This window comes from Poeciliopsis prolifica, unplaced genomic scaffold (genome assembly GCF_027474105.1).
Source record: "Poeciliopsis prolifica strain line A6 unplaced genomic scaffold, Auburn_PproV2 SCAFFOLD029, whole genome shotgun sequence".
Classification (NCBI taxonomy): Eukaryota; Metazoa; Chordata; class Actinopteri; order Cyprinodontiformes; family Poeciliidae; genus Poeciliopsis; species Poeciliopsis prolifica.
In genome coordinates this window covers 5201256-5226778 of record NW_026562404.1, presented here as the reverse complement: position 1 = coordinate 5226778, position 25523 = coordinate 5201256, and the positions used below count along the sequence as shown (strand labels likewise).

The 25523-nt window shown below is 40.7% G+C and overlaps 2 protein-coding genes across 6 annotated transcripts in view; one reads left to right on the top strand and one right to left on the bottom strand.

Moving 5' to 3' along the window:
• Window positions 1-306: 306 nt before the first annotated feature.
• ankrd33aa (ankyrin repeat domain 33Aa) lies at window positions 307-6507 on the bottom strand. 2 transcript variants are annotated; one of them, XM_055049842.1, is made up of 5 exons: window positions 6231-6507; window positions 4054-4371; window positions 3838-3967; window positions 3603-3743; window positions 307-2444 (listed from the first exon to the last, which is right to left on the bottom strand). In XM_055049842.1, the coding sequence occupies exons 2-5, from the start codon at window positions 4309-4311 to the stop codon at window positions 1621-1623; spliced, it is 1353 nt and encodes a 450-aa protein (XP_054905817.1). In that variant the 5' UTR covers window positions 4312-4371; window positions 6231-6507; the 3' UTR covers window positions 307-1620. The 2 variants fall into 2 exon arrangements, with proteins under 2 accessions (XP_054905817.1, XP_054905818.1); XM_055049843.1 differs by having other exon boundaries at window positions 4054-4365.
• Window positions 6508-11447: 4940 nt separating this feature from the next.
• Window positions 11448-25523, top strand: part of arhgef25a (Rho guanine nucleotide exchange factor (GEF) 25a) — a 53916-nt gene continuing 39840 nt past the window's right edge. Inside the window, exons 1-2 of one of the 4 annotated variants that reach the window (XM_055049829.1) lie at window positions 11448-11596; window positions 13071-13209. In XM_055049829.1, the coding sequence (XP_054905804.1) occupies window positions 11501-11596; window positions 13071-13209 (235 nt within the window). In that variant the 5' untranslated portion in view covers window positions 11448-11500. Of the gene's footprint in view, window positions 11597-13070; window positions 13210-23899; window positions 24689-25523 lie in introns of those variants that run through there. The other 3 variants (XM_055049826.1, XM_055049827.1, XM_055049828.1) reach the window with 3 other exon arrangements.

Genomic DNA, 25523 nt, shown 5'->3' with positions numbered 1-25523 from the left:
CAATGATGTTTCTGATGTGCTTTTCGTTTGTTTTTGTATCATATGCTATTTTTACATTTGTTTGGTTCTTTGCTCGATTAATCGTTGGTAGCTAAATAAATCATAATCCTGAGAAAATTACTGGAATATCCTTATTCTTTACCTGATTGTGTAAACCCACATAATAATAAGACTGATCATCATTCAGATTAATTTTTTTGATGAGTTAGGAGGCTGGCTGATTTCTGAAGATGACTATAACTTAATGTAGTTTAATATGACTATGCCACATCAAACATGATGCGTCAAAAGAACTCACTCTGTTGCTCAGGTCAAGAAAATTTATTACAAACTTGCATTAAACACTCGTCATTGATTCAACACCTTAAATACGCCACAAAAAACCTGAGTGCTCAAAGTATTTTTGTTTTTAAAGTAATCTTCAAACTCTATCAAAGAAGAGATTGCCTAATTAGATCGATGTCGTAGATAACATATAGATATAATCTGTTACAAGTGGATATGTTTTGGATTAATAATTGTGTTATTTTAGTTAGCAAACTCAATACAAAAATATGATAACACTTTTTTTCTAGTTTCCAAAAAAACAATCTGATCGTGAAAAGTCCATAATTTAATAACCCTGAGAAACATTTGGTACAGGCAGTTCCTCTCAGAGGTTCCTTGGGTTCTTCTTTTATCAAAAATCCAGTAGATGCTACATGTTGCAGGAGAGGTGGGATCTGGGTGGGCAATTAGAAAACAAACATCAGTCAGGAATAACAATATGAACGCCAGCCTAACGTGTGTGTTGGTTCTTTTATGCTTCATTGACACATGGGCCCCTGAAGGTGTGTTGTGGTACCACAGTGTTACAGTACACGTTGTAAGGTGAAGCCTCCATGGACAATTTGAAGTCAACACCTCATCTTATTAAGTGGATGGATGAATGGTTGGATGGCAGGACAAAATCTTCCCCACCAGATCATTCTCCAAACCACCACACATAATCCACATGACAGAAATTAAAAGGTGATTCATCAGAGCGGGGCGTCATCTTCCTTTAATTCCTCTGGAGTCACATGACTATTGTTGGCACCTTGTTTTGTCTCTTTTTGGTCCTTTGGATATAATAACTTATTTTAATTTAAGTTAAATTAAATTATTTGCTCATACATGTCTCATTTACAGTACAGGCTATTGGCTCTTTATTTTATATTCAGTTACTATAAAGCTTTTCACCAAGTGTCCAAGAAAAAAAAGAAGTGTCTTTAAAACTGCAGCTCAAGCAGACACAGTGGTGCAAAAGCAAAAGATTCACCGAGCTTGAGATGTAAAAAGTCTAATGATGTCTCAATCCAAATATCATCAGGAATAACATATTTGTGTGCCCAAGTTGTCAAAAATTGTTTAGAAATATTATGAATATTATGAAGGTGGATATATTATCCACCTTCCAGTGGATCACAGTTTCTGTTGGAGCCAAAGTTCAAATCCATTCATGATATTTGTCAGATGCTCGCTCCCAAAGTTGTTTAGCACCGACTTTCTCTCATGTTACAGAAATCAGAGTCACCGTTATCTCACTGTTTTATTTATTTTGTGCGTGGCCATATCACAGTGAAATTTTATCTGGCTGACTCAGCGTTTGCTGGAGGATTTTTTGGACCCCTTAGATTTTTTCTCGTCTTCTTTCTCCTGTTCTTGTCTTTTCTTCTCTCTCTTTTTCTCCTCCTTGGCCTCCTTGTACTTCCAGACGGGCGGCTCCAGGTAGCCCTTCTGCCTCTTCTTCTTTTTCTCCTTTTTTGGTGTGGGCTCCCCAGACTTTGTCACTTCGATCTTAGGAATGCAACCCGAGGGGAATATGCTGTTCCTGTGTGCCATGCTGCGGGGGATGAAACTTCTCATGCCGCCTGATGGCATGCTCTCCCTGCGCTCTGCCTCCTGGCAGCAGGATGTCAGAGAGACAGAGGTGGCGGACAAAGCTGTTGGAGACGCTGAAGTGATGGATCCGTTGCTGTGGGACACAGTGCTCTCCTCCAGCTCCTTGCTGCTGTGCTTTTCAAGCAGTTCTGGTACGGCGTACCGTCTCTTGCCAATTTCAGGGGGACTGGTGGGGCAAAGCGGCCGGGAACCAGTCACTACCAGGGGGCTGTGAATGCTCGTAGTTATCCGAACCATATGATCCATAACCCCGTTGTCGTGGGGGTCATGCGGGAAGCTGAAAGAAAGGCTTTCTTTTAAGCGCTGTCTCAACTTCTGACTGGTTGATTTTGGGGCAGTGGTCTTTTCCACCAGCTGTTTCAGTTCAGGCCACTCAGGCTTGTAGCTTTCACAGAACTGCCCGGCAACAGGGTGAGCCTGCAGGCGCCGTATCCTGTTCAATGTCTCAAACCGTCCTGTCCGAAGGACCCAGTCCTTAAGCCCTCTGCCTTGGACCAGGTCCACAGCATGCATGTCTGCACCTGTGCAACAAAAAGGATGGAAAAAAAAACGAAAAGCTGTAAAAGCAACATGAATACGGCTCTACAGAATGTATTGAAACTAAACAGCTTTCATCAGTAGAACAACGCCACCATGTGGTTGTTCTAGTCGTGCAAATTGCTGTGTGGCATAACTTCACTTGGAACAAGTCAGGTAACTTCACTGTATGGGGGAAGTTGGTATACATGGAGTTGAAAAATGAGTCACAGGCTCTTAAACTTTGTCGTAATTTCTCACTTTATATCTCAAAAATGATGAAGTAAAAATTTTACTTTTTTAAAACGTTAAAAGATGCAGTGTCCATTTGTATTCAGTCGTCCTCGAGTCAATACTTTGTAGAGCAGCACTGTGGTTCCATCAATGATGCAAATCATGGATTATTTCTCTACCAGATTTACCCATCCATCGTCTGACTTGTTGTCTTTTTTTATTCTCAAACGGTTCAAGTTCAGTTGGATTGAACTGAGAGAATCTGTGAATGCTAACAAAGATCCAAAAGCATTCCAGTATTGCTCTGGTATTATGTTTATAGGGTTTCCTCCAGGGCCACTCTATTTATCAGTTGCATCACTTCTAGAAAATTGTTGCACTAGATTTTGCTGATGGGCTCAGAGTAAATGGCACACCACGAATTTCAGATTTTCCGTTATAAAATATACTAAAACAATCTTCCTTCCATTGTGTTTTGTTGAATTGGCCCGTCACATGAAAAACAAATGAAGAGGTTGTTTGTTTTGCATTTTTCATACAGCAAGTTCTGTGGAATAATATTTTCTTTCTCAACTTTTCAGTCAGTGTTATCTTAAATAGAATGCAAATAGAAATGTGTTACTGTCCTATTCTAAATGTGTCCATGCAGGTCAGACTAATCTAATCCCTGCAGCCTGCAAACAGTACAGATTAGTTCCCAGATCAGGTAAACTGGTTTGACCTGTGTATCCAATGAAACACAGCATTTTAATATTAGCTGTCTTTTATCGCAGAGTGCACATTTTAAGCCTCCTCCTATCATTTTTTTTGTTTTGTTTTCATACAATCCATTTAGAGTTCATTTTGACTTTCTGTGTCCTCTCGGCGCATATGGGTAAGGCCGCACTCGTCGTCAGACTCTAAATCAGGTATTGCATTGCTAAACTTGCCGTGCATCAGCAGGGCGGTCACACAGTCCTCTCGCCCCTGCAGGCCTGCCTTGATGAGGGCCGTGAAGCCACGAGGGTCTCTGAGCTCAGTCTCCACACCAGGATAGTAGTTCAGGATGTAGTTAAGGATGGTGATGAATCCTAAGGTGAGAGACAAAAGGATGATTTTGTTTGTATTCTCAAAAGGGTTAAAGGCCTCGAATTAATCGTGTGTGACTGGGATTTTCACATGTACCGGCCTGTGCAGCTATCATGAGAGCAGTGTTGCCATCATTGTCTTGGTGGTTGATGTCTATGAATGAGCATTTGTGCAGGAGGGTGACGATGTCCACAAAACCCTTGGACACAGCCAGCATCAGTCCATTCTGTTGCAGAGAAAACATAAGTCAAAAATATTTATCTTATTGCACGCTAAAGTAATACATAATTTCTTTGTCGCTTGCTTACTCACTCTGCCATTGATGTCTAGCTCCATGGCCTCCTCCTTGGTGACTCCTCTCTCCAGGATGCTGGTCAGGGATGCGGGGTCGTTCCTGGCGCAGGCCTCATATAGCGTTTTTGGTGGCTCCCTATAGACCGTGCCCTGTTCGTAGTCGGGAAGCACTGAGTCGTCAGAGAGAATGCTGCCTGAGTCAGAGTCATCCAGGAGGCTCTCTTCGTCATTCGATGGGCCAGAACCCAGGTGTGGGTCATCGGCTGCAGCTGCCATCTTGGCCCCTTCTGTCAGGGATTACGCCTGGGGGTGAAGCCCGCTGCACATCAGCTATCCCTTAAAGAAAATTATATATGAGCTCGATGTTTTTTTTTTTTGTTTTTTTATTCACCACAACCACATGCTACAAGAAAGACATGAGTTAGCTACAGTATGACTTCATCCCCATAACAAAAACTAAATACACAAATGTACGGCATATACAATTACAACACTGATATAAGACATTTTTTATCAAACAGCTTGACACCAAAAGGAAGTACATAATATTATTTTGTTATTTTAGTATGTTTTTGTTTTGTTTTGGTCACATCTTTTTTCATTTTCATTTCAGTTCAGATAATGCCACAGAGAAAGGAAAAGAATATCAATAAGAGCTGCCATTGTTTTTTTGTACAGAATTCCCAACCCAGGAGAAAAGACAAAGATGTTTGAAAAGTCTTAAATTGTGTTTTTCTTTTGGAGAAGCAGCAAAACAATATATAATCCCTCTAAAGGGAACTTATTTCCATGACACAGTTTCATTTGTTTTAATTTTTTTCAACCAGTTGTAACTTTTTAACTGTCTTTCAGACTAGATATTGACAAATGTAGGAGTTCATATGCTTCCCTCTCATTTCCTGCATTGGCAGGGAATCATGGATGGCTGGGTTAAAATGTTATTTTTGGAATAAAAAAATACAAAAATGACTTAGTTTTAAGGTTGATCGGAAAAGCATGACCGGCAGAACCAAATAAACTCAGATAAAAACAAACTAAATGCTGAGGGAATTCAACTATTAAGAAATGCTAAAAGTCACGTTTGCCTAGAAAAGTTGTTTTCAGGATAGACTTTTATCTGGATTTGGTTTGCAGAAAAAAATATGGAAATGCACCCACAGATATGGCAAGGAAGTTCTGGAGTGTAAATAAAATTGTCCTACTAAATAATAATGACCAATAAGAAAAAAAAAAAGAACTGGTAGTTCTTACATGAGAACTAACATGAAGAAAAAACAATTTCTGGACATCTCAAGTGGTGCTGATGTCATCTAATAATAGTAATCATTCGATTTCCTCTTGCCTGGTGTTTGATGTTGATGTTTCGTACTAAGAATAGACATCTCACACTGTAAGACTCACACCTACTATGTTAAATAGATCTGTTGACCTGAAGATATGATGGCTAAAGAGGATGAGGAGCTTTACCTCACCTTAGCCCTCCTGTCACAGCGGCTGATCTGCAAGTCTCTGATTTATACCAAGCATAGTATGAAATGCATATTTGATTGTTTTCTATACAGCAAGGACAAAAAATAAATAAATCATTGATGTCTGTACTTAAACATTAACTGAAGCATAAATGGAAAGAATGATGTAGACCTGAGGACATTTTGCCTGTCAAACTAATGTGAATGAAGGCATAGTGGGAGGAGGGAACTGGGATGAAAAAGGCCATATGGAGCTGGAAGCAATGGGAGGCCAGTTTAGTAACAGCATGTGTCATTGTCTCTTAACAGAGTCACACAGCTCTGCAGGACAAGACATTGCTATTCTTGCTTTTGCTTGTATGTGTGATCAATTCCAATTGGGGGTATTCTGAAGGAAAGACAAAACAAGAAAAGTCCCCAAAAGTCAATGGTTCATTGATGAAAAAACTTGCATTTTCCCTGCTGGCTTATAAAGACCATTCCTGACCTTGACTCTGCCTGAATAGAGCTTCTCAGCATCCAGTTTTCAGCATTCAGCGTAAGTTCCTGAAAATTATTGTTGTACTTTAACTCTGACTCAACTTCCTGCTGAGCAACACAATCGGACCAAACCTGTGCCCCTGCATCTTAATAAACACCTTAATAATCAGTCGCTTTCAAAATGCAAAATACTGCATAAGCCAAACAGGAATTAAAACTTTATAAGACAAAAAATTAAGATCTCACCTAAAGGATTCCAGCCATGGTTCAGTGCTCTTCTTCTTCTTCTTCTTTTGTCGTAGATTTTTATCTTTTTCCTCGGGTGTCAAACCATCTTCTGCCCACTCTTGTTGTTTGTGCACAGCAGTGACTGGTTAAGGTTACGTTCCCCAACCAGAACTCAACTTCTGCCTCCTCCCTCCCTCCATTTCTCCTGCCGGCCACTTAGGTTGCCTCATCAGCCCGGTCCTAACATAGACTCCGCTGTCCTAAGTCAGGCAACGTGCTCTCTCCCTCTCATCCTGATTACAGAAGATTTGCGGATTAAGAGAAAGAAACAGACAGAAGCCAACCTTGCTCCCCCTGCTATCAGTTTGTTGAGTTATTCTGCTCTTTCTCTCATCTTCTTGACTCTCTCACAGACTCTGCCTGTCCACAGCTCTGAGCTGCCCGTCTGTTGTGTGACAGAAAACCTTGCTTGGTGTCCAAAAAAAAAAAAAAAAAAAAACTGTTCTGACTGAATCATTAAAGCTACGGGTCTGTAAAAAAAATTACCGAATAGCCCCACCAACCAGAAAAATACAGGTTTATTCAGAGAAATAGGAGGAAAAAAAAAATTTTCTGATGAAAATTAATTTGCTGGGGCAACAAACGTTAGTCAGCCAGAGGGCCTCAGAGGTAAATGCTCCCATAACAGGAATGATAAGTCTGTAGAGTCCAGATCCTTACATGAAGGTAAAAGCTTTAGTTAAACCTTTGCAGCTTTCTGTGATATTTATACCTTTTAAAACAATTATTTAACTTAATCTTTCCTTTTGTGCTTTTGAAAGGATTAGTGTTATGTGGACTGAAGCCATGCGGAGAGAAATGTTGTACTAACAAGTTTATTCATAGCATCGATGACTCTTTCATGTAGAAAGATTAACCCGTATATTGAAAGGGAACAAGGCCAAACTAGGCTGCTTGTGTATGTCATAGTCTGTTATCCAATACCTCGTCTCTGTTTGAGGGAATGTGACTGCCCCCTCCTGATCAAACTAGAGAATGCAATGCTTGTGCATGAGCCCAGTTTTTACAAATACGCTCAAGGGCCAATTTATTAGGTGCTCCTTTTCAATTGCTTGTTGGGGAAAAAGAGAGAGGTCGAAAGATGATCGAAAAGCAACATCAACTCGTAGCTACAACACTGTATCTAACCTCGAAGCAGATGAGCTGCCGCTTTAAAAGACGACAATGGCTGCAAAAAAGGAAACTGAAGCTACATTTGAAGGTGGGTCTCTAAATACTAGGCAGCAACAATTTAGAAATACATCACCTGGTTTGAGTCACTCTAAATGCTAATGCAGATCTTTAGAATGTGGTGCAACAGGAAATGGATACTTAGTGGACAAGCATCCATTGACATAAGTTGACACGTCAAAATAATTCAGATGCCTTGCTTGTTTGCTGAATTTTAACTGTTCTGTATCACCTCTGATGAACAAATAAACTCATAAATGTAAAGCCATCTTTGCAATGTATCCAGCTACAAAATAACACATCGCCTCATATGGTAGTTGTTTGAGTCTTTATGAGTATATTTGATCACATCCATCCAATGTTTACACAGACTAAGTTCTCTAAGCTTGGAAAGCTGCATGCAATTATTATGTTTTTTAATCACCCAGAACGCTACCCTATTGGCTGCCTCTACATCATCATACCAACCGATCCATTACTCAAAAGGTGATGATCTATGTTTAGACGCAAGAGCCTCTGCTGTGTCCTTGCTGATATGAAACTCAGGAAGAGTGAAAAGCGGGGACGCCTAGGGGGGGCATAGATTACATCGCGAGGGACCAAAGCAGAAATAAAATTGACAGGAAATATCAGGGGAGTCTGTTTGGCATAGCAGGGCGGGGTTTTGGGATATTTTTCCTTCGTGGAGAACCTTTTAGACATGCCAGAATAGGCAAGCTGACCCAACCAGATGAGGGCAGCATTGCTCATTCTGCACACACTGTGTTTGTTGACCCCAGAGCACAAAAGCTTTAGCTGCTTTTTTTTTTTTAAACCAAGAAAATAATCACAGAACATTTGTATCTATTAGACGACATTTTATTCCGGGATACACCTAATGAAAGTAATCAGATTTCCTTTTTAGGGTCTTGAGCTTTGTTTTCTTTATCCTTTAAATTCTTCTCAGAGACTTTCACTCATCACTTTAAAAGGCTGCTTTTCTTCTCCCCAGACACCCCGGTACCCAGCTGAAGTCAGATGCGGAGCAAAAGAACTTTAAAAGAGGCTGGAGACAAAGTGAACTAAGTTTAGCCAGCTTAGTGACTGATTGTACGGACACACATGTGCTCGGCTAATATTAGGCCGCTGGCAGTCTCTCCGGGGCTGGTCTTAGCAGTAGATCGCTCAGACTCTGGGGGCTATATCATTTCCGTCCATGTGACTGACGACAGACCCTCTTCATGCTGTGTTTTCTGAAACCATCCAAAAGGAATCAGGTGAATGAAAGGAAGCAGGAAGGAAGCAGAGCTGAAGTCGCTCATGTAGGACAAGGAGGTCTGGGCTGATGTGTGGGAGGGTTTAATAAGGAGAAATTGATGTTGCTGGCTTGTGCTTTGTTCAGGCTGTCCGGAAAGTTTGCAGCAAGTTTGAAAATGTACCAAGAGCATAATACTGCAAAAGAAGATCCCATATTACTAACTATATTAATGAAAAAAAGCTTTATTTTGGTCTAAATATATTCCTCAAAATGAATGTTTCAGTATTTACTGCAGAAAAAGTAGATTTCAAATGACTGATTGAGCTAAACCAGTCAAGACTAAAATTTGTCTTTCAAAATCAAGCACAACGATACTATTCAACATCAGAGTTTCAGTATTTATTATTATAGAGAGCATATTCCATATTACTAGCTGAACTCAACAAGTCCCATAAAAATAAAGGATATTTTGGGATTACAGGTTAGGTTTAAGACTAAGGTGTGAATTAAGCTTAGGTTCGCTCTGGGGTTAGGCATGTACTAAGAATGGCTTAGGGTAAAGGTCAGGTGAACTGAACTGAATAAAAAATGAATTGAAGGAAATGCAAAGTTAATACAATACAATATAGACCCTCTGTAAAAGCAAAGCGCATGACAAGTGGCTGGTTTGTCCTGGACTAATGCAAAAGTCCTTGTGACGATAGAAAGACATACTATCTGTGGGTGTGTGTGTTTGTTGGTGTGTGTACCTGATTGCCTTTGACTGACACAGCAGCCAATCCGGTTAGTACTCGACTTCCTGCTCAGACTCACACGATACTGAAGACTTTCACTGGCAAGATAAAAATACATTTAGAACATGTTTTAGAGAAGTAGTTTTGTGTTATACCTGCAGGGTGTCTGGTAAACAAAAAAAAAGAGAAAAAAAAAGCTAAATGGTGCCACTGTTCATACAAAATGTTGCGTTTGCGTCTTGCTGAAAATAATCTAAGACATTTTAAAGGTTGAACCTGAGAATGTCTAATTTTGCTGCAAACACAGATTTCTAAGAAGTTGAAACTGCTCGCTTCTTACCCCTAAATTTAAAACGTGTTATTATGAAACTCTCTGCTGACAGGAGTATTTTCTGCATCTTCTCAATGCCCACAGAAACTTCAGAAATAAGCTAAATACTCAGAAACTTTGGTTTTCAGTATTTTTTCAGAAGAAAGTTATTTCATGAGCACTGTGTGGTCACCTTTATCTTTTAATGTAAAACTATTGCTGATGTATAAATTTGTGCACATTGTACTTCTCAGATTTCTCACCCTATTGTCAATGTAGACTCTTTCACTTCAAATAATTTGATTTGATTTAATTAAAAAACAACAACAACAAACTGATAACCTCAATTTGCTGTCAATAACATGGCCTATGCAAATATGCAAACATTGATTGTTTTTTTTTTTTGGACTCTTCTCAAAGCTAAAATAAAGTCTTTTTTGTAAGCAATGATCTGGTGACATTAATATTTATCTGAGAGTAAAATGACTCAAAAAGGTGCTTATTTTTGAAATCTCCAAATCCATAAAACTCACATTGCTGTGGCTCAGAAGCTCAACATGAACAAAGTTAGTTTGCCTATGATGTAAATTAACATATTCTCTCGTTGAATCTTTCACTGCTCACCTCTTACAGACGACAAAAAATATTTATTGAAACTTTAAAATCAGATCAGCACTTCAAGTTGGTGCACATGCCTCCTGTGGTCTTTGATGATATTTGGGAAATACGACTGCTGACCCAGGATGTCCTTCTGTCTCCGGACAGCTTTAGTTCTCCAACGTCTGAGGTTTAAACAGGCCAAGCCGCCTTCAAAATGCTGAGTAATAAAGCTCTAATCATATGCTCCAGTGTGTCTTGAGTGTGATTAATAATGTATGGCAAATAATTTATTCCTCGACAGAAATCATGACTTTTTAATTCCGTGGCAAGAACGGTCTTCAGTTTATCATGCTAGAATTAAGAGCTGTTTTGATGTAATATGGGTGTAGTAGCTTACATTCAGTTCAGTAAGTTTCATGCGCGTGCAAATTCCCTCAGGCCTTAGTTGGGGTTTGGCCTTACAGATGAAGAGTTCACACAGTCGACGTGTTGCTGTGTGAGGCCTGGGCAGATTTGTTGACAGTGCACCTCAGCGTGATATAGTTAAATTGAAACCCAGAACAGAGAGATAAATAAAAGAGATTGATTTTCTTTGATTGAGGGCAGAGTTCAGGAAGTAAAGACAAGAGGGATGGGGGGTGAGAGGAAAGGAGAGGGAGAATGATGGCAGGAGGTGAGGTTTTTGGGAGGGAGGTGATCTTCTTTGACCAATGGAGGATAAGTAAGAAGGATTTCAAGGAGAGAGATGTGAAAAGTCACCATTTTCATTTTCCGACTTCAGTGAAGTCAAAATAAAGGGTAGCCTCCCAGACATAATTACTCAATAATGAAAAGTGTCCTCTTAAAGAGAGCTGACAAAGAGGACTCCGGATTCACACAAGGGGGCCCTTTCGAATCTACCGGTCTCGCCGGTAAAAGCTTCCACTGACAGGACGAGGCAGACGTTCACTGAACTCCGGCAGAAACAGACTCACCTCTCTGGAATGAGAAAGGGACAACTTCTGAAGGCTTCTGTGGAAGTGTGCACTCCCAGGTCCGGACAAACGTAAGCACCCCTCCTCTTCCTGGATAAGCTGCTCTTATGCTGTGGGCTCCAGTGTAGGACGAGGTGGGCTCAGCCCCACACTGTGGCACAGCCTGAGAGGAGTGAAGGTTGTTAGGGGAGCTGAGGAAAAAGATGAAGTCTCTGCAGAAGAGTCAGGGACGCACCGACCAGATGTTGGGAGCCATGGCTGATGTGCTGACTTCCGTGGCAATGCCCAATCAGCAGTGGGTGAGTTACAACTCTGATCACTTTGTGTGTTTGGGATTTGTGTTTAGCACAAATTCACAGAGGAAGCCAACACATATGGAGGTGCTTTTCTGGGCTCAGAGAGGACGGCATTGCATCTTATCTTTGGCTCACTCCATTTCATCTCGGGGTTATTTTAATTTATTTTCCATAAGTTGTTTTTTTTTTCCGCCTAAAATGGTCAAAGCAGACAAGTAGGGAGATGCCTTGTCCCTCTTCAGTGCTTCGGAGGAATTTTGGATGTTTCTGTGGAAGAGGAAGCAGAGTGGAGACGAACAAAACACGTGACCATAAACAAAAGTCATGCTGCGTTAGTTTCCCTCTCAAACTCTCACGTAGCTTTTCTACTTCAACTTCACTTTCTCTGATCTTCACCTTCGTATGAGACTAATAAGAGATCGGAACTTATTGGTTCCTCTATAATATTTGTGACGGCAATCATGAAAATGGATCCTTGCCTGAGGGTTATGTGTGTGGCACTGTTAACACACAAGCTAATTTAAGTTGTTTTATGATAAAATAAAAGAACTAGAAGAAAAGAAAGTGAGATAAAAAAATTGGAAATACATAAAAAAGAAAAACGTAAGCATTATGAAAAAGGAAATCCTCATTTGAACATCTTAAGATGGATAAAAAATATTTATGAAATAATTTATCTTCATGTAAAACCGTCAATAAAGCAAAAATAATAATGTTTAATTCTTATTAATACTGATGTATGAACTTGCTCAATGCATGCAAGAGATATGAAGTTGTCAATACCGTGGTATTATGGTGAGAGACGTAATTCTAGTAATTTGAGTTTTCTTGGGGGCGAGTGGACCTAGACATTGAATAAAAGTTTGAGCCATGGAGATTTTTGTTAGTTCAGATTTGTATCTGTAGAGTGACTAGATAGGAACCTCTTGTCTTCTTGATGCAGATTATATGTTAAGAAGGAGAGGCTGCAGGACTGAAAGTAAAGCCTGTACATTCAACCACATCTGGCCGCAGAAGTCAGACATTCAGAGGTCACAGTGTACCAGAACATCCAGTGCATTTCTCTTTGAAGGTCTCTTTGAAAACTGTTTATCATCATAAATCATTTCTCCCCCTCCTGACAGACAGTCCTAAAAACCACGAGAGGGAATCCGATCTGTTTGCCTGTCTGAAAAATGGAGATAACTCAGCCCTCCTTCGCTAAGCTGCACTTTGGTGCTGCTGGGCTTTAAATACAGAGTGGAACTGCTTTCTCTGTGGCAAAAGCAGGGCCTCATTTCCATTGCATTCCTGCTCTGTGTGTAATGGAGAACTGGATGAAAAAGATGCAGGGAATTGTGGGGGGAAAAAAATAAAAAAATCAGCCACTGGTATATTGTTCTGCGGTTATGTGGCCATAAGCGCCCGGTGCAATCTTACAATTGCTTCCTCCTTGAGAGCAGAGCTCCCATGCTGACAATGGCATCTCTGTGTGCAGCTCCCTGAGGGAGGCGAGGCGGACCTCCCATCAAGCGAGGAGGAGAAGGGACCTGTGCAGAGCCAGTGGGACCGGGATGGGCCGGGGTGGGAGCAACAGGCCACGGCCACACAAAACCCAAACGGGAGGGAACGAACAGGTAAGACCTGAAGCAGTTGCACTTTTGTCAACGCTGTTTAAACATCACCCCTCACCAAACCAGTCAGAGCTAAGCCATGTCCCGAAACGCAAACTTCAAGATTCAACTTTGATTCACTGTTGAAAACATCTTTGATTTCTCTGCAGCAATGTCAAAAAAAAAATAAATAAAAAATGGGGGCAGTGTCAATGATTTACACAGAAGCAATCAAACATACAACACTGATGTGTTTCCAACAGGAGTTGGGGTGATAAACATGCCAGTGTGGTTGTGCAACGTGACGTAGCAGCCAGACTTTCTGCCTATACGTGAGAGTCGAAACAGACCCAAATCCCATCTGCCATATCTGATGGAGGTCATTAGATGATAATAACTTCAGGGGAAAGTATCAGATTGGACACACCTGAGAGTTAGGAGTTCACTTTTATTAAGCTCTCCCCTCTCGGTCTAGTCGTGAAATGGCAGTAAATTGCTTAGGTATAATTTACAATCCATAAGTATGTGTGAGCTATAGAGGGAGAGAGAGTTCTCGTGTGTGTACACACACACGAGCAATTCTTTCCAGATGGGGCAAGAAAACACACTCAGCTGCCTCCCTTCCCCTTTCTGCCCTATCAGTGGTGGTGCAACGTCTTTTCATTTTGCTGCAGCGGGCTTGCGTGTGTTGTGACTTTTCCTGGAGTGAAATGGAACAAAAGGAGCTTTGTAGCTGGATCTGGGTTTGGGTTAGATGGAGTGCGTGTGTGTGTGTCTGTGTGTATGTATGCATGGGTGATGTGAGTGGTCCACTAACTGTTGTACAGAGCAGTATAAGGTGCACAAAAGAGTGCGAGTGAGGACAGAGGAAGCTGTTAGTGATGCTTATCTGTAATAGTCTCACTAGGTTGCTAATGCAGCCAAAATATTGTTTTTGGTCACAGTTTCCAGTCCTAAAGAAGAATAAAATAAAGTTGTTGTAGGTTTCACTGAGGGCTGGCTAATGGGATGATAAGGTTAATGGAAATAGTTTATTTTATTTAGCATTGGGCTTTGTGATTGCCAGTTTTCCTCTGGGAAAACAAATGAAAAGTTGGTGAAAAATGTTCAACATCTAGAAAATAAAAACAACATAACCTACTATTTTGTATGAGTACTGGATTTAAGACATGGATTGATTCCAATCAATCCTTAACGTGACAAATATTCTTTAATATTTTAAGAATAGGGCTGCACAGTGGTGCAGTCGGTAGCACTGTTGCCTTGCAGCATGAAGGTCCTGGGTTCAATTCCCAGCCCGGGGTCTTTCTGCACGGAGTTTGCATGTTCTCCCTTGTGCATGCGTGGGTTCTCTCCGGGTTCTCCGGCTTCCTCCCACAGTCCAGAAACATGACTGTCAGGTTAATTGGTCTTTCCAAATTCTCCCTAGGTGTGAGTGTGTGTGTGTGTGCATGGTTGTTTGTCCTGTTTGTTCCCTGCGACAGACTGGCGACCTGTCCAGGGTGAACCCCGCCTCTCGCCCGGGACGCAGCTGGACATAGGCACCAGCACCTCCCGACACAGTTAGGGAGAAGGGTGATCAGAAAACGGATGGATGGATGGTTTACATGACAAATGAGAAGATGGAAGACCTTAGAAATAAGACAACCTGCATGTTGACAGTGTCAAATCTCCCGACTCTGATAATCTCCTTTGTTTCGACAAATTTCCAATCCTGTTCTGGTTTGCTTTCCTCTGACTTTCAGATCACTGAGTCACAGTTTCTCTCATCTTGTCCTGCTCCTTCCACATTCACATGCGTCTTTTCATTTATCGAAGCAGAAAGACAATGCTAATAGCTAACTTTTTTTTAACACTGGCAACATTCTTTTATTCAATCAGCAGATGTTGTATATTTGTTTTACTTGCTGTCCTCTGGTCATGTCTTGTTTTCCGTCTTCTCTTTTACTACCGGGACATCACCGTCAAGAACAGAACAGCAGCAAAACTCTGTTTGTACTAGCCGGCAGCGATGGCAAGACACCTACTGCTCTCAATATGCTTGGAAATAACAGACAAACTTGTCCTTTTAGGAGCAAAGTTTGACGTCCACTTCATCCTTGTTTCAAATGTAACCGTTTAGTTTTCTACTCTAAAGAGTGCGAGTGTAAGCAATGACGACGTGAGCTACGGAGGAAGTCCCGGGCTTTGTCCATATCAGGTTTTCTGGGAGCGTGTGTCCTCCAGGGAGAGAAGGAGATACAGAGGACTGTGGGACTACACTGCCTGACTGTGCGTGACCTTAAAAGGACAAAGATCAACCTGAAGCTGCATCACATCGGGTTACCAGAGCCTGAGATTAGATAGCGTTTGCCTCACTCAGGTGACTGACTCGATTATGTGTGTGCGGCGCTGTCCTGCCTTGCACAGAGGCCAGAAAAAAAGTTTGCAATCTTCATAAGTCTTGGTATGTAATCTAATTCTAAAAGATTTTTGCCTTTGATTAAGCATTAAATATATTAATTAATATGAGACAATATTGATAGGAGTGACTGGTGTACTGTATATAAAATAAATGCTTTTTAAGTTATGGCTTGCAACAGGACGATCTGATTCCAATCAATCCTTAACGTGACAAATGCAGGAGTTGTTTTTCCTGTTTGAATTAAGCTGATTGATATTAACAGTTAGTTGGAAAAAAGACTCTAATTATCTCTATTGAATTACCTGCTTCTTTGACATTAATCAGTTTGTTTTTAAGGAGCTCCCTGTGGCCATTACCCTCTAATTACATACATTTAAATCCCTTTAAACGGGTGATGTTGATTAGGTTTCTAAATGTATTGTTTCACAGGCATAGATTTTCGAGAGCTGTTTCTGTGACTAGAACTACTGATAAACTTTTTTTTTTACATAGATTACAAATAATATTAATAAAAATGCTTGTTTTTAACTGCTTTTACATAACACTTTACACACTCAGTTCTGCTTCATAGTTTCTTTTCTCTCTCTCTTTTTCTTTTTTTTCACTCTAGTAGGAAATCCAATGCCTTTTAGCTGCTGGGCAGCAGATCATTGAAAGTATGTTTTTGTTCTCCAGAACAGACAGCATTACAGGCGGATTGCTGTTTTTTCAGAACAAGCCGCCTCCTGCTGTGGCTAAAAATTACTCTACATGAGGGATGGAAGTGGACCAGAACAGCAAAGTACAGACAGTTACAGTTACTCGCAGCTCACCCAAAAAAAAAAAAGATACTTTTTATTCCTGCTTCAAATAAATAAGTTATTCCACAGCAAATGCTTGTGTTAGCTTTCTTTTTAGTTGTATAACAAAGTAAGTCAGTGAGTTTTTTTTTTTTTTGAACTTGTGTCTACCAAAAGTATTCAACCCCCTGGGTGTTTTACCCTTTTTATGCTTTTATAACTCAGTCAGGAAGAACTGAATGGAACTGAGTAGTAAAATGACCTGGAAGGTGAATTACTGAAGAACTCAGTCAACTCAGCCGTTTTCCACCTCCAGAAAAATACAGCGCCTCCAAAAACATTCATGCCTTTGCACGTTTTACCCTTTTTGTTGCATTTACAAATTGAATCATGATCAACAACATGTGGCTTTTTGACACAAAAGATCACAAAAAAGATTCTTGAATGTAAAACCAATAACAACTAAAAGTACTTTATCCAGTGGGACTGGGTTGAGTTAACTGAGTTAGTCTGAGCACACAGAAACCTTGCAGGTCACTGTGCTTTTCAGTTCAGTTTATTTATAATCCTCCGATTCACAACCAATGTCACCTTGAGGCGCATTACAAAAAAATAAAAAAATCACTTGCACGTTCCAATTGATCATATTTCTTCAACAGTACTGTCTCCATAGTTAATTATCGTGAACATTTTTCCTACCACAAAATAAGCTGTAAGATGTAGAAAGAGGCACGAGACGACCTTTTCAGTACAGGTCACTGATGGACTGTCGCTAAAAGTTTTATCGGTGTCAAAAAGTCGATCAATACAATCATTTCGATCATTTTTGACAAGAACTATTCTCAAATATGCAGCCATTATTCCAGAGCCTTATTAATAACTGGTTTCTGTGCAAGCCGGTGTGAATATTGGTGGTGCTGTATGTATACATTTGAGGTTGTGTGTATTAACCTGACCCTGTGGGGACAGCAGAGATTCCAAAATATATTCAAACTTCATTTGAGTTGTTTGGTGTAAAATCATTACACCCTGGAAAAAAAAAAAAAAAAGTTTGCTCTAAAATATATGATTGTGACATTCGTGTGAATTGTAATTGCACAAATATTAACCTTTGTAGTAATACTAAAATTTGAAAAATGAATCAGACTCATGTTATGACATGGCATTTCTGTAATATAGAACAAATGCTTCAGTCCTGGGCTTTTCAGTGTGTTTAATGAAGTAATTTTTTTGAAACATTAAACCAAGCCTCTGGACAGAGCCAGCTGCAGTTCCACACTCTCATTTTGCTACCAGAGCAACATCTACATGAAGACACATTTCTTATGTGTGCAGAGGTGAAGGTGGGGGGTTTCAGGAAGAGTATTTTTATAACTACAGCTCAAGTCATTTTCAGACTTTTTTATTTTATTTGATCTTTTTAAAAAGAGAGCATATTTCTTCAAGAGCAGCTCTCAGCGTGTATGCTTCAATGCAAGCAGTGTCATATGAGAGCTGTTTACGTTATAAGAAACAAGTCGGCACGGTGGCTGCACATCCCCTCTGTGTAGTGCAGAGCTCACACTGTCAGAGAAGCACCGCTTGATGAGGGAGCTTCTGAGAAGCACTCATGACGAGACGCTCTCACGCTCGCCTGCGCACACATGACGTACACCATCGACACACCTGCCTGTCTCCATGGTTTGTGCTTACACTGTAACTGTGGCCTCATGGATAAACAAAACAAAACAAAAAAACCCTCACATCTCTTCTGCAGCACAGTGCAAATAAGAACTGGATATTTACCCTAACGTCTTCTGTTCTATAATGGAACCAGAGCCAAAAAACATTGAGAGAGGAAGAGAGACAGAGAGAGAGAGAGAGAGAGAGAGAGAGAGAGATATGATCTTCCTAAAAACAGCTTGTTCAGAATGCCAGTTTGCCTTAATTGGAGCTCAGTTTAGAAATAGGGGGGGAGGGCGAAAGGAAAAGGGAGGGAAAGGAACTAAAGAGGAAAAGCAATGGAGAAGCAGCTTGGAGAGTGAAGTGTAAGTGAGTGTACTTTGGCTGGGTTTCAGCTGGTTGATGGGGTGAGGAGAGGCTAATGTCAATAGGGGGTTGGTGAACACACGACATATGTAACTGCAAACTCTGCTGAAGTGAGAATCGGTATCCTGACATCCAAACCTTGAAGTCTGAACTTCATAATTGCAGGTTAAGAATAACTTTTCAAATGCAGGAGTGTCACATCAAATCAAGATTAGGAGAACATATTGGGTTGCAGGAGTGGACTAAAATCATGAATCACTTCCTATCAGAACGCAACCTATAAATCCATGCTCAGCTGCTTGGCATTTAGGTAGAAAATTATCGAAACTATTGAATGGATTATATTTCTGACCCGTAGATAAGCGTTTAAGAGAAGTCCACACCAAATGCATATTTAAAGCTTTTCTTCAGTTGTCTGCGTCTGCACTCGGCTACAGGCGAATCACGTTAAACGCATTTGAGAGGGTGTTTCTGGGTTGGATGCAGAAAGAAGGAGCAAAGGAGAGATAAAAAGAAGCAAGATGAATGTGTGCTAATGCAAGTATCGCCTCACATCCCCCGCTCCTCCCTGAAAGCTAGCGGCGGAACATTTTTTCCATATTTCTCAGAACACTGTCATGTCTGCAGGGTCTAATTTTAGTGTTTATTTATTAAAAGACTCCGCTCCGCATGGCAGAAGAGATACTGGATTGGTGCTAAATGTCAGCACGGAAACAACGATCCGAGTCACGAAATGTTTGATGCAGAACACAGAGCTACATCACAGGTGTGGCCATTTCTTGTCTTGACTCTTTACTTATTTATTTGTGATGATTTAAATGGAAGGAGTTGATACAAATTTCATTTCTAAATGACAAAAAGGACATGTTATTTTTAAAAACACCTTGCCGTTTCTGTCTTTGGAGCGCAGGCTCTAAGACAAATGCCTCCATTTAAAGCACATTAATAAAGTGATCCTGCTCTTTTGGTTGTTGGCCTGTGCTTGGAGTCTAATCTGTTTTTTTTTTTTTTTTTTTTGTTCTTTTTGTTTTTTGTAAAGACCCTGGAAGGAGAATTTCTAACAAAAAGGCTGAAGTACCCTGGGTGTGCCAGTAGATGGCAATAACTGTGATCTTCTTCAGGTAGCAAATATTAAAAATTGTCCCCAAAATGTTGTGACATGTTTTCTTTGATTTGGTTTACAATTCCTTCAAACTGGCTACCTGTCAACAACAAAAGATTTGTACTGCTGTTTTTGTCTTCAAGCCCAAAAAGCAAAAAATGAGCACGTTGGGCGTAGATTTCTTGTATTTCTCAAAATCACCATTTACAGAGTCAACATGAACCAAAACATTGAGCATTCTGTTGAAGGAAGATTCTGGGATTAAAAACTAATTGGACTCTACGAGAGGTTTGAAGCTTAAATCAGTCTGATTCTTCTTTTCCTTTCATCAAAATACCACTTTAAATCCTCTTTAATTGAATATTTGAATGTCATTTTGTAACAGATGGTATCAAGCGAAGCTCTGGCAGGACAAGCATAGCTGCGAGTCTATTGTGGAGGACTAGGAAGAGATGATTGGTAATTATCCCCAGTGCTGTTTCTGTGACTTAGTGACATCTAATCCAGTCTCACAAAGCTTGAATTAGCAGCAATTTTTAAATTTGGAACGAAAGATTCATTGTAGGTCTGTAATAGTCCAAATTGCTTATGTTTTTTAAGTAAATTAAAAGATTTTAAAGAGTTATTCCACAAGTCATTAAGCCTGACTAATACACATGTTTTCCTCTGAGAGCAAAATAAGTGGGTGTAAAAGTAGCACAGAATGAAAATGTATCAGAGCAGAAATTTTATAATAAGGGTTACTCTAACTTAAATATACTTTTAATAGAATCTACATTGAAAGCATTTTCTTATGTACCTTTTCACTCTCTATATTTTTTAGCATTTCTGCCAAATCTGTTGCTTCGCATGGCTTCTTTGAATCTCCTGCAACTTGACATCATTTAAGATCCACGTCGGTGAGAAGCCATGCTGTTCAAGAACTCTCCTCAATAACCCTGAGGAGTATCACCACCTCAGTCACAGCTGTTTAAAGAATCTCTTCTCAGCAAAGAGATGCAGCAGCACGGACAGAAGGAGCGCGAGCCTTTTGAGTCTGAGCAGAGGGAAAGTGCAGAGTGTGAGAAACCAACTGAGTCTGAGAATAGATGACTTATTTTTCACTGTGGGGCTTCTCCTCTGCAGAACTTTCCTTCTCTTTCTTTTCGGCGTGTGGGTTGCAGCTGCGTCGGGCTCTCTGTGTTTGTAAAGGAAGACACGGTGAGGCTGTTGTGCAAGTCAGCGAGCCGTGTAATGGATGCGCGTGTGTATCCTGGTTGCGAGGCTGATGGGTGAGGCCTCTCTGTTTGCTTTGTCACCTATAGATGACAGAGATGATGTGACACCATCCTGCCCCCACCCTGTCGCCGTGACGAGATGGAGGCACTCGATGGTGTTGCTTTGGAGCGTGTGTGGTGGCTGGATTGCTGCTGATCCTCACCTGTCTTGATACTATTCCAGGAATTAGCTGGTGATGGTTGCAGCTTTTGACGGAAGAGAAGGGCAGCGAAATGATGTGATCACGATCTGAGCAGCTTCGAGACTGAGATTGCTGTTTCCAGGCCAGAATGTCATAGCATTTTATAAAACCTTTTTTCATTTTTCTTCCTGCGCCGGCTGTGTCTGGAGTTATTTACTCAAGAGAACGTGTTTTACTTTACCGCTCTGATTTCATCTGTAAGAAAGGCTAAAAATGTAAACTGTGCTTCTGGTGTTTTGATGTTCACATCTAAATATGGTTTGCTTTGTTTGTTCCACAGTGTTGGAAACTGTTTTCTTTTTTTGAGATGTAGTACTCCTCTGCTAGGTGTGCACATGTTTCTGGCTCCAGAAGGTCCAGTGCACAATCGCAAATCGAACCCTGAACATTTCTAAGAGTTGGGGAAAAGTAAAGATGCAGATGAGTGGAGCAAAAATTCTGCACTCATAAACAAATTTCAGCAGGTTCACCAATAAGGTTGATCAACATTCATGAGTATTTTGGTTCAAAACATTTACTTCAGTTGTTCAGCATTGCTGTGCCTGGTAAATTTGTACTAACCATGCAAACCGGTCAGTAACTCTGATAGGCATTGAATTATTAGAAGTAAAATAGATCATATTTATTATTATGATTATTTGTGGGTCTGTTTTTAGAGAAGCGATTGTCAACACATTTATTAAAGCGGTCAAATACATAGCTTAATCCCTTATGTACATAGTGATGCTTTGGCAGAAACATTGAAAACTGTTGAAGTGAACAATGCATTAAAAACATTGTATAATACTGGAAACATGTTAGTCTCCCAGAAAGTAGAGATTAGTATCCCAGAGCTAAGATATTACAGTCCATGTACTGACAGGTTACTGGGCCCAAACCTATGGAAACCAACTCTGTTTGGTTAAATCCAACATGTTGCAGTCTTAAAACTTAGAGGTTGCTTTTTATAGCTCTGACACATTGTTTTCCCGAACTTTGGTGATTACTTAACTGGAACTTACAAGCTGCATTCTCCATGACTTACAAGTTTCCATGGAACTCTGTGATTTTTTTATTTTTTATTTTTTGCCAAAACATAGAGATTGCCTTACCACATTTCCAAAGTTTCCAGAAGACGTTATACTTAACAAACTTATATGTTGCTGTTCTGGAATTTATGAGCTATCTCTCAGGACTATGCAGCTTACCATTTTTGAACTTATGTGTTGTTTTCTCAGAACTTTGGTTAAATCTAACAGGAGGTAAGTCTTCTTGAAAATAGAGGTCACGTTCTCAGACCTTTGCTTTTCCAGAAGAGGTTATACTCTAAAGACGTTCAGGATATTGTCCTGGAATTTACAGTGGGACAGTGCAGGACTGGATATTACTGGTTACTATTCATGATGTTACATGTTATTTTCTCAGAATATTGAAATATTCTGAGAATCGGGCTCTACCGTTAAGAACCATTACAGTAACCTTCACACGCTTCTACGCTTTGCTTCTTACAGAGGGACAGGACCCTAAGCTATTATTTTACTGAATTGCTAATGTTTGGCCATGACATATGTGATGTACCAGTTCGACATTATGAAGCTTACCAGAAATTGCACTATAATCAAACCACCCTTCTAGTACCCTACGAAGACAAAAGTACATTGCCAAATAAGATACCTGTTAATGTTAATTCAATATTTGGAATTGAGTGACTTTGCTCACTTCCTCTGCTGCGATAGCTAAAATTATAGGCAGAACACAATTGTAAAACAGTGCAGAAAATCAACATCATTGTTCAGCACTTCTTCTGTATGCTGAGTGGCTCTGTAAGTGAAATCAAATTCAATGGGAGAAACGTAGCACTGCACGGAGATGAGAATTGAGCACAATTGTGTATGAAGCCAATGGCCAAGCTTGGTGAATAGATAACAATTAACTGGTAATGATTAAGAGTATAATTATGTATGTGCATTAATTCATGCTAACTTTTTTAAACAATCAATACTATAGACATTCATTAGCGGAAAATAGTTTGCATACATTATAGAAGGAAAAACCACAATATAACATTTCATGCCACATATTCTAAATTCATTGACCTCTTTGTCTTTTCTGATATGAATGAAGGAGTTTCGAAATAACACTTGAACGCAGAAGTTGTGATGGATCTAGAACATCAGTAGTGCAATTAATGTACAGATGGGCAACTCTGTGTATTAGGAAGCCCTTATCTGTTCCATAAATGATTCATCATTAAAAACAATTAATATTTAACCACAGACTCACAGGGTACTTCCCTGGACTCTTTGTGCTACTCCTCTGCTTATGTTTTTATGTAAGTACGTTACTCCATGTCAGACAAAGAGTTAGAAGTTTGCATGTCGAGAGTTACACACACACACACACACACACACACACACCCCCGCCCCCCCCCCCCCCCCCCCCCCCCCACACACACACACACACACACCCACACCCACACCCACACACACACACACACACACACACACACACACCCACACACACACACACACACACACACACACACACACACACACACACACACACACACACACACACACACTATGCCGGAGTAGCAACATTATGAAACATGATACTGCTTATTTTCTCCATGGAGACACAGAGAAATAAAATGGCTACCTTAAGGATCATAAATGAACACGTCTCTCTATGAAGAGGTGTGACCCAGAACCTGAAAGCATGTCTTAAAGAAACTGAACCCCTGTCTAATTTATCGAAAAATAAGTGACACCCCACATAAATCTGCATATGGCCTTTAAATAGCAATCGGTGTCACTGCAGACCCGGATGTTACTATTTACAGAGTCAGAGGTGAGCAGACATAGGAGAACACATTTAATCTAGTCCTGTCTAAGGCTCCCCATGTCAGGATTGCCACCATGAGACTCAAGCATATAGGAAAGAGGATAACAGATATGGCAGTGGGGGTCGCCGAAAAGAGAGGAAATGGAACAGAGGCAGCTAGAAAAATCAAGTAGGGGAGTGGGAGAAAGGCACGGAGGACAGGAGAAAAAAAAGAAAAGGCAAGGGAGTGAGAACCTTATACTGGAACAGCTGACAACAAGATCCGTAGACTCCACCCTTCTCACCCCTCCCCTTACTCTCTCTCTCTTTCTATCTCTCCCCTGCTATCTCCGTCTCCCTCTCTCTCTCTCTGAAACAGTCTCCCCGTCTGTCATTTGACCAGGCAGTTCACAGAGGCGAGAGCTCAGCACCAGAGAGAAAGCAGAGGCAGGAGAAAAAACCCCGGAGAGACAGAGAGAGAGGAGAGTACATGTTCAGTGTAATGATGAGCTCACAGGAACATTTCACCGCCTTTTAAAAAGGAAAAAAAAAAAACAAATCCCCTGTTGGTGTGGATTTCCTCTTGCCTGCTTCTTTTGAGGACTGCCAGTGTCTTGGATGTGGGCTCCAGCACTGTTAATAGTCAACTGAGGAGAAAAAAGGGGAGAAGGAGGAGGAGGAAGAAGAAGAAGAAGAGGATCAGCTGACACCTTTTTTGGAGATTTACACTTTTCCTGGAGTAAAGCTGAAGAAAAGAGGTGGGGGGGGATAGAGACTGACTGCTGGGCCCCATGCCCACCTCTGCTCATGGTTCAACAGCATGAAAGGGGGCCACCACCATCACCATCGCCACCACAGAGGCTGTGGCTGCCAGCACTTGTTCCGAAAAATCCTAGTTAAGTGTGGCTGCTGCTATGCCAGAGTCAGAGGTCAGTATTATGCTCATACCAACACATAAAAAAACAAAAAACAAATCTTCCTTGAGTTGTTGTCAATCACCAAACTTAAAGCAGTCTCCTGCATGTTTAGATAGGCTGTTTTCCGAGTCGCTTTTCCAAATATATGCAGAGTTTGAAAGTGTGGACTTCAGTTTGCAGCTCTATCTAAAGCAATAGATGTGTGTGTGTGTGTGTGTGCACATGTGCTTGAGTGTGTGTGATACACGTCCAGATCCAAGCAGGCAAAGCCTGTCCTTCCCCCCAGTAGACTGCACAGTGGGAAACAGGAAGCACGGTGTGCATCACACACTCTCCCCCTTTAAGAAAGAGACGGGAACACAAGTTTGTTTGTGAGTAGGATTTGGAAAGCGGACCTCGTCATTGTGATGAGTGTGTGCCAATAGATGATGTGTTGCACGTGAAAGGCAGAACCGGTATGAAACAACTGGTTTTTCTATTCTCACTGACATTAGAAGATGTGGACTCGAATCAGACTCAATGCAGACATGTTATGACTGGATTGAATTTGATACATCACAGCAGACTTGGAAGTTAATGGTTTCAGCCTGAATGACTCATGATGTCACTTGGAACTTTTTGATTAGAAAATATGACATTGTGAAAAAGTGTTTACACAAAGCATTACCCTCACTCAACTTTATGAATTTGCGGCCATCTTACACAATCTCCGCATCCAATCAAGTTGTATATTACGCGACCCCTTCACTGAACCTGAACAATTTCTACTAATTGCTGCATTTGGAGTTCAGTCTCCATCCGCAAAACCTCATCTGAAACCCAAGCAGTACATTAGTTGCTGCAGGAT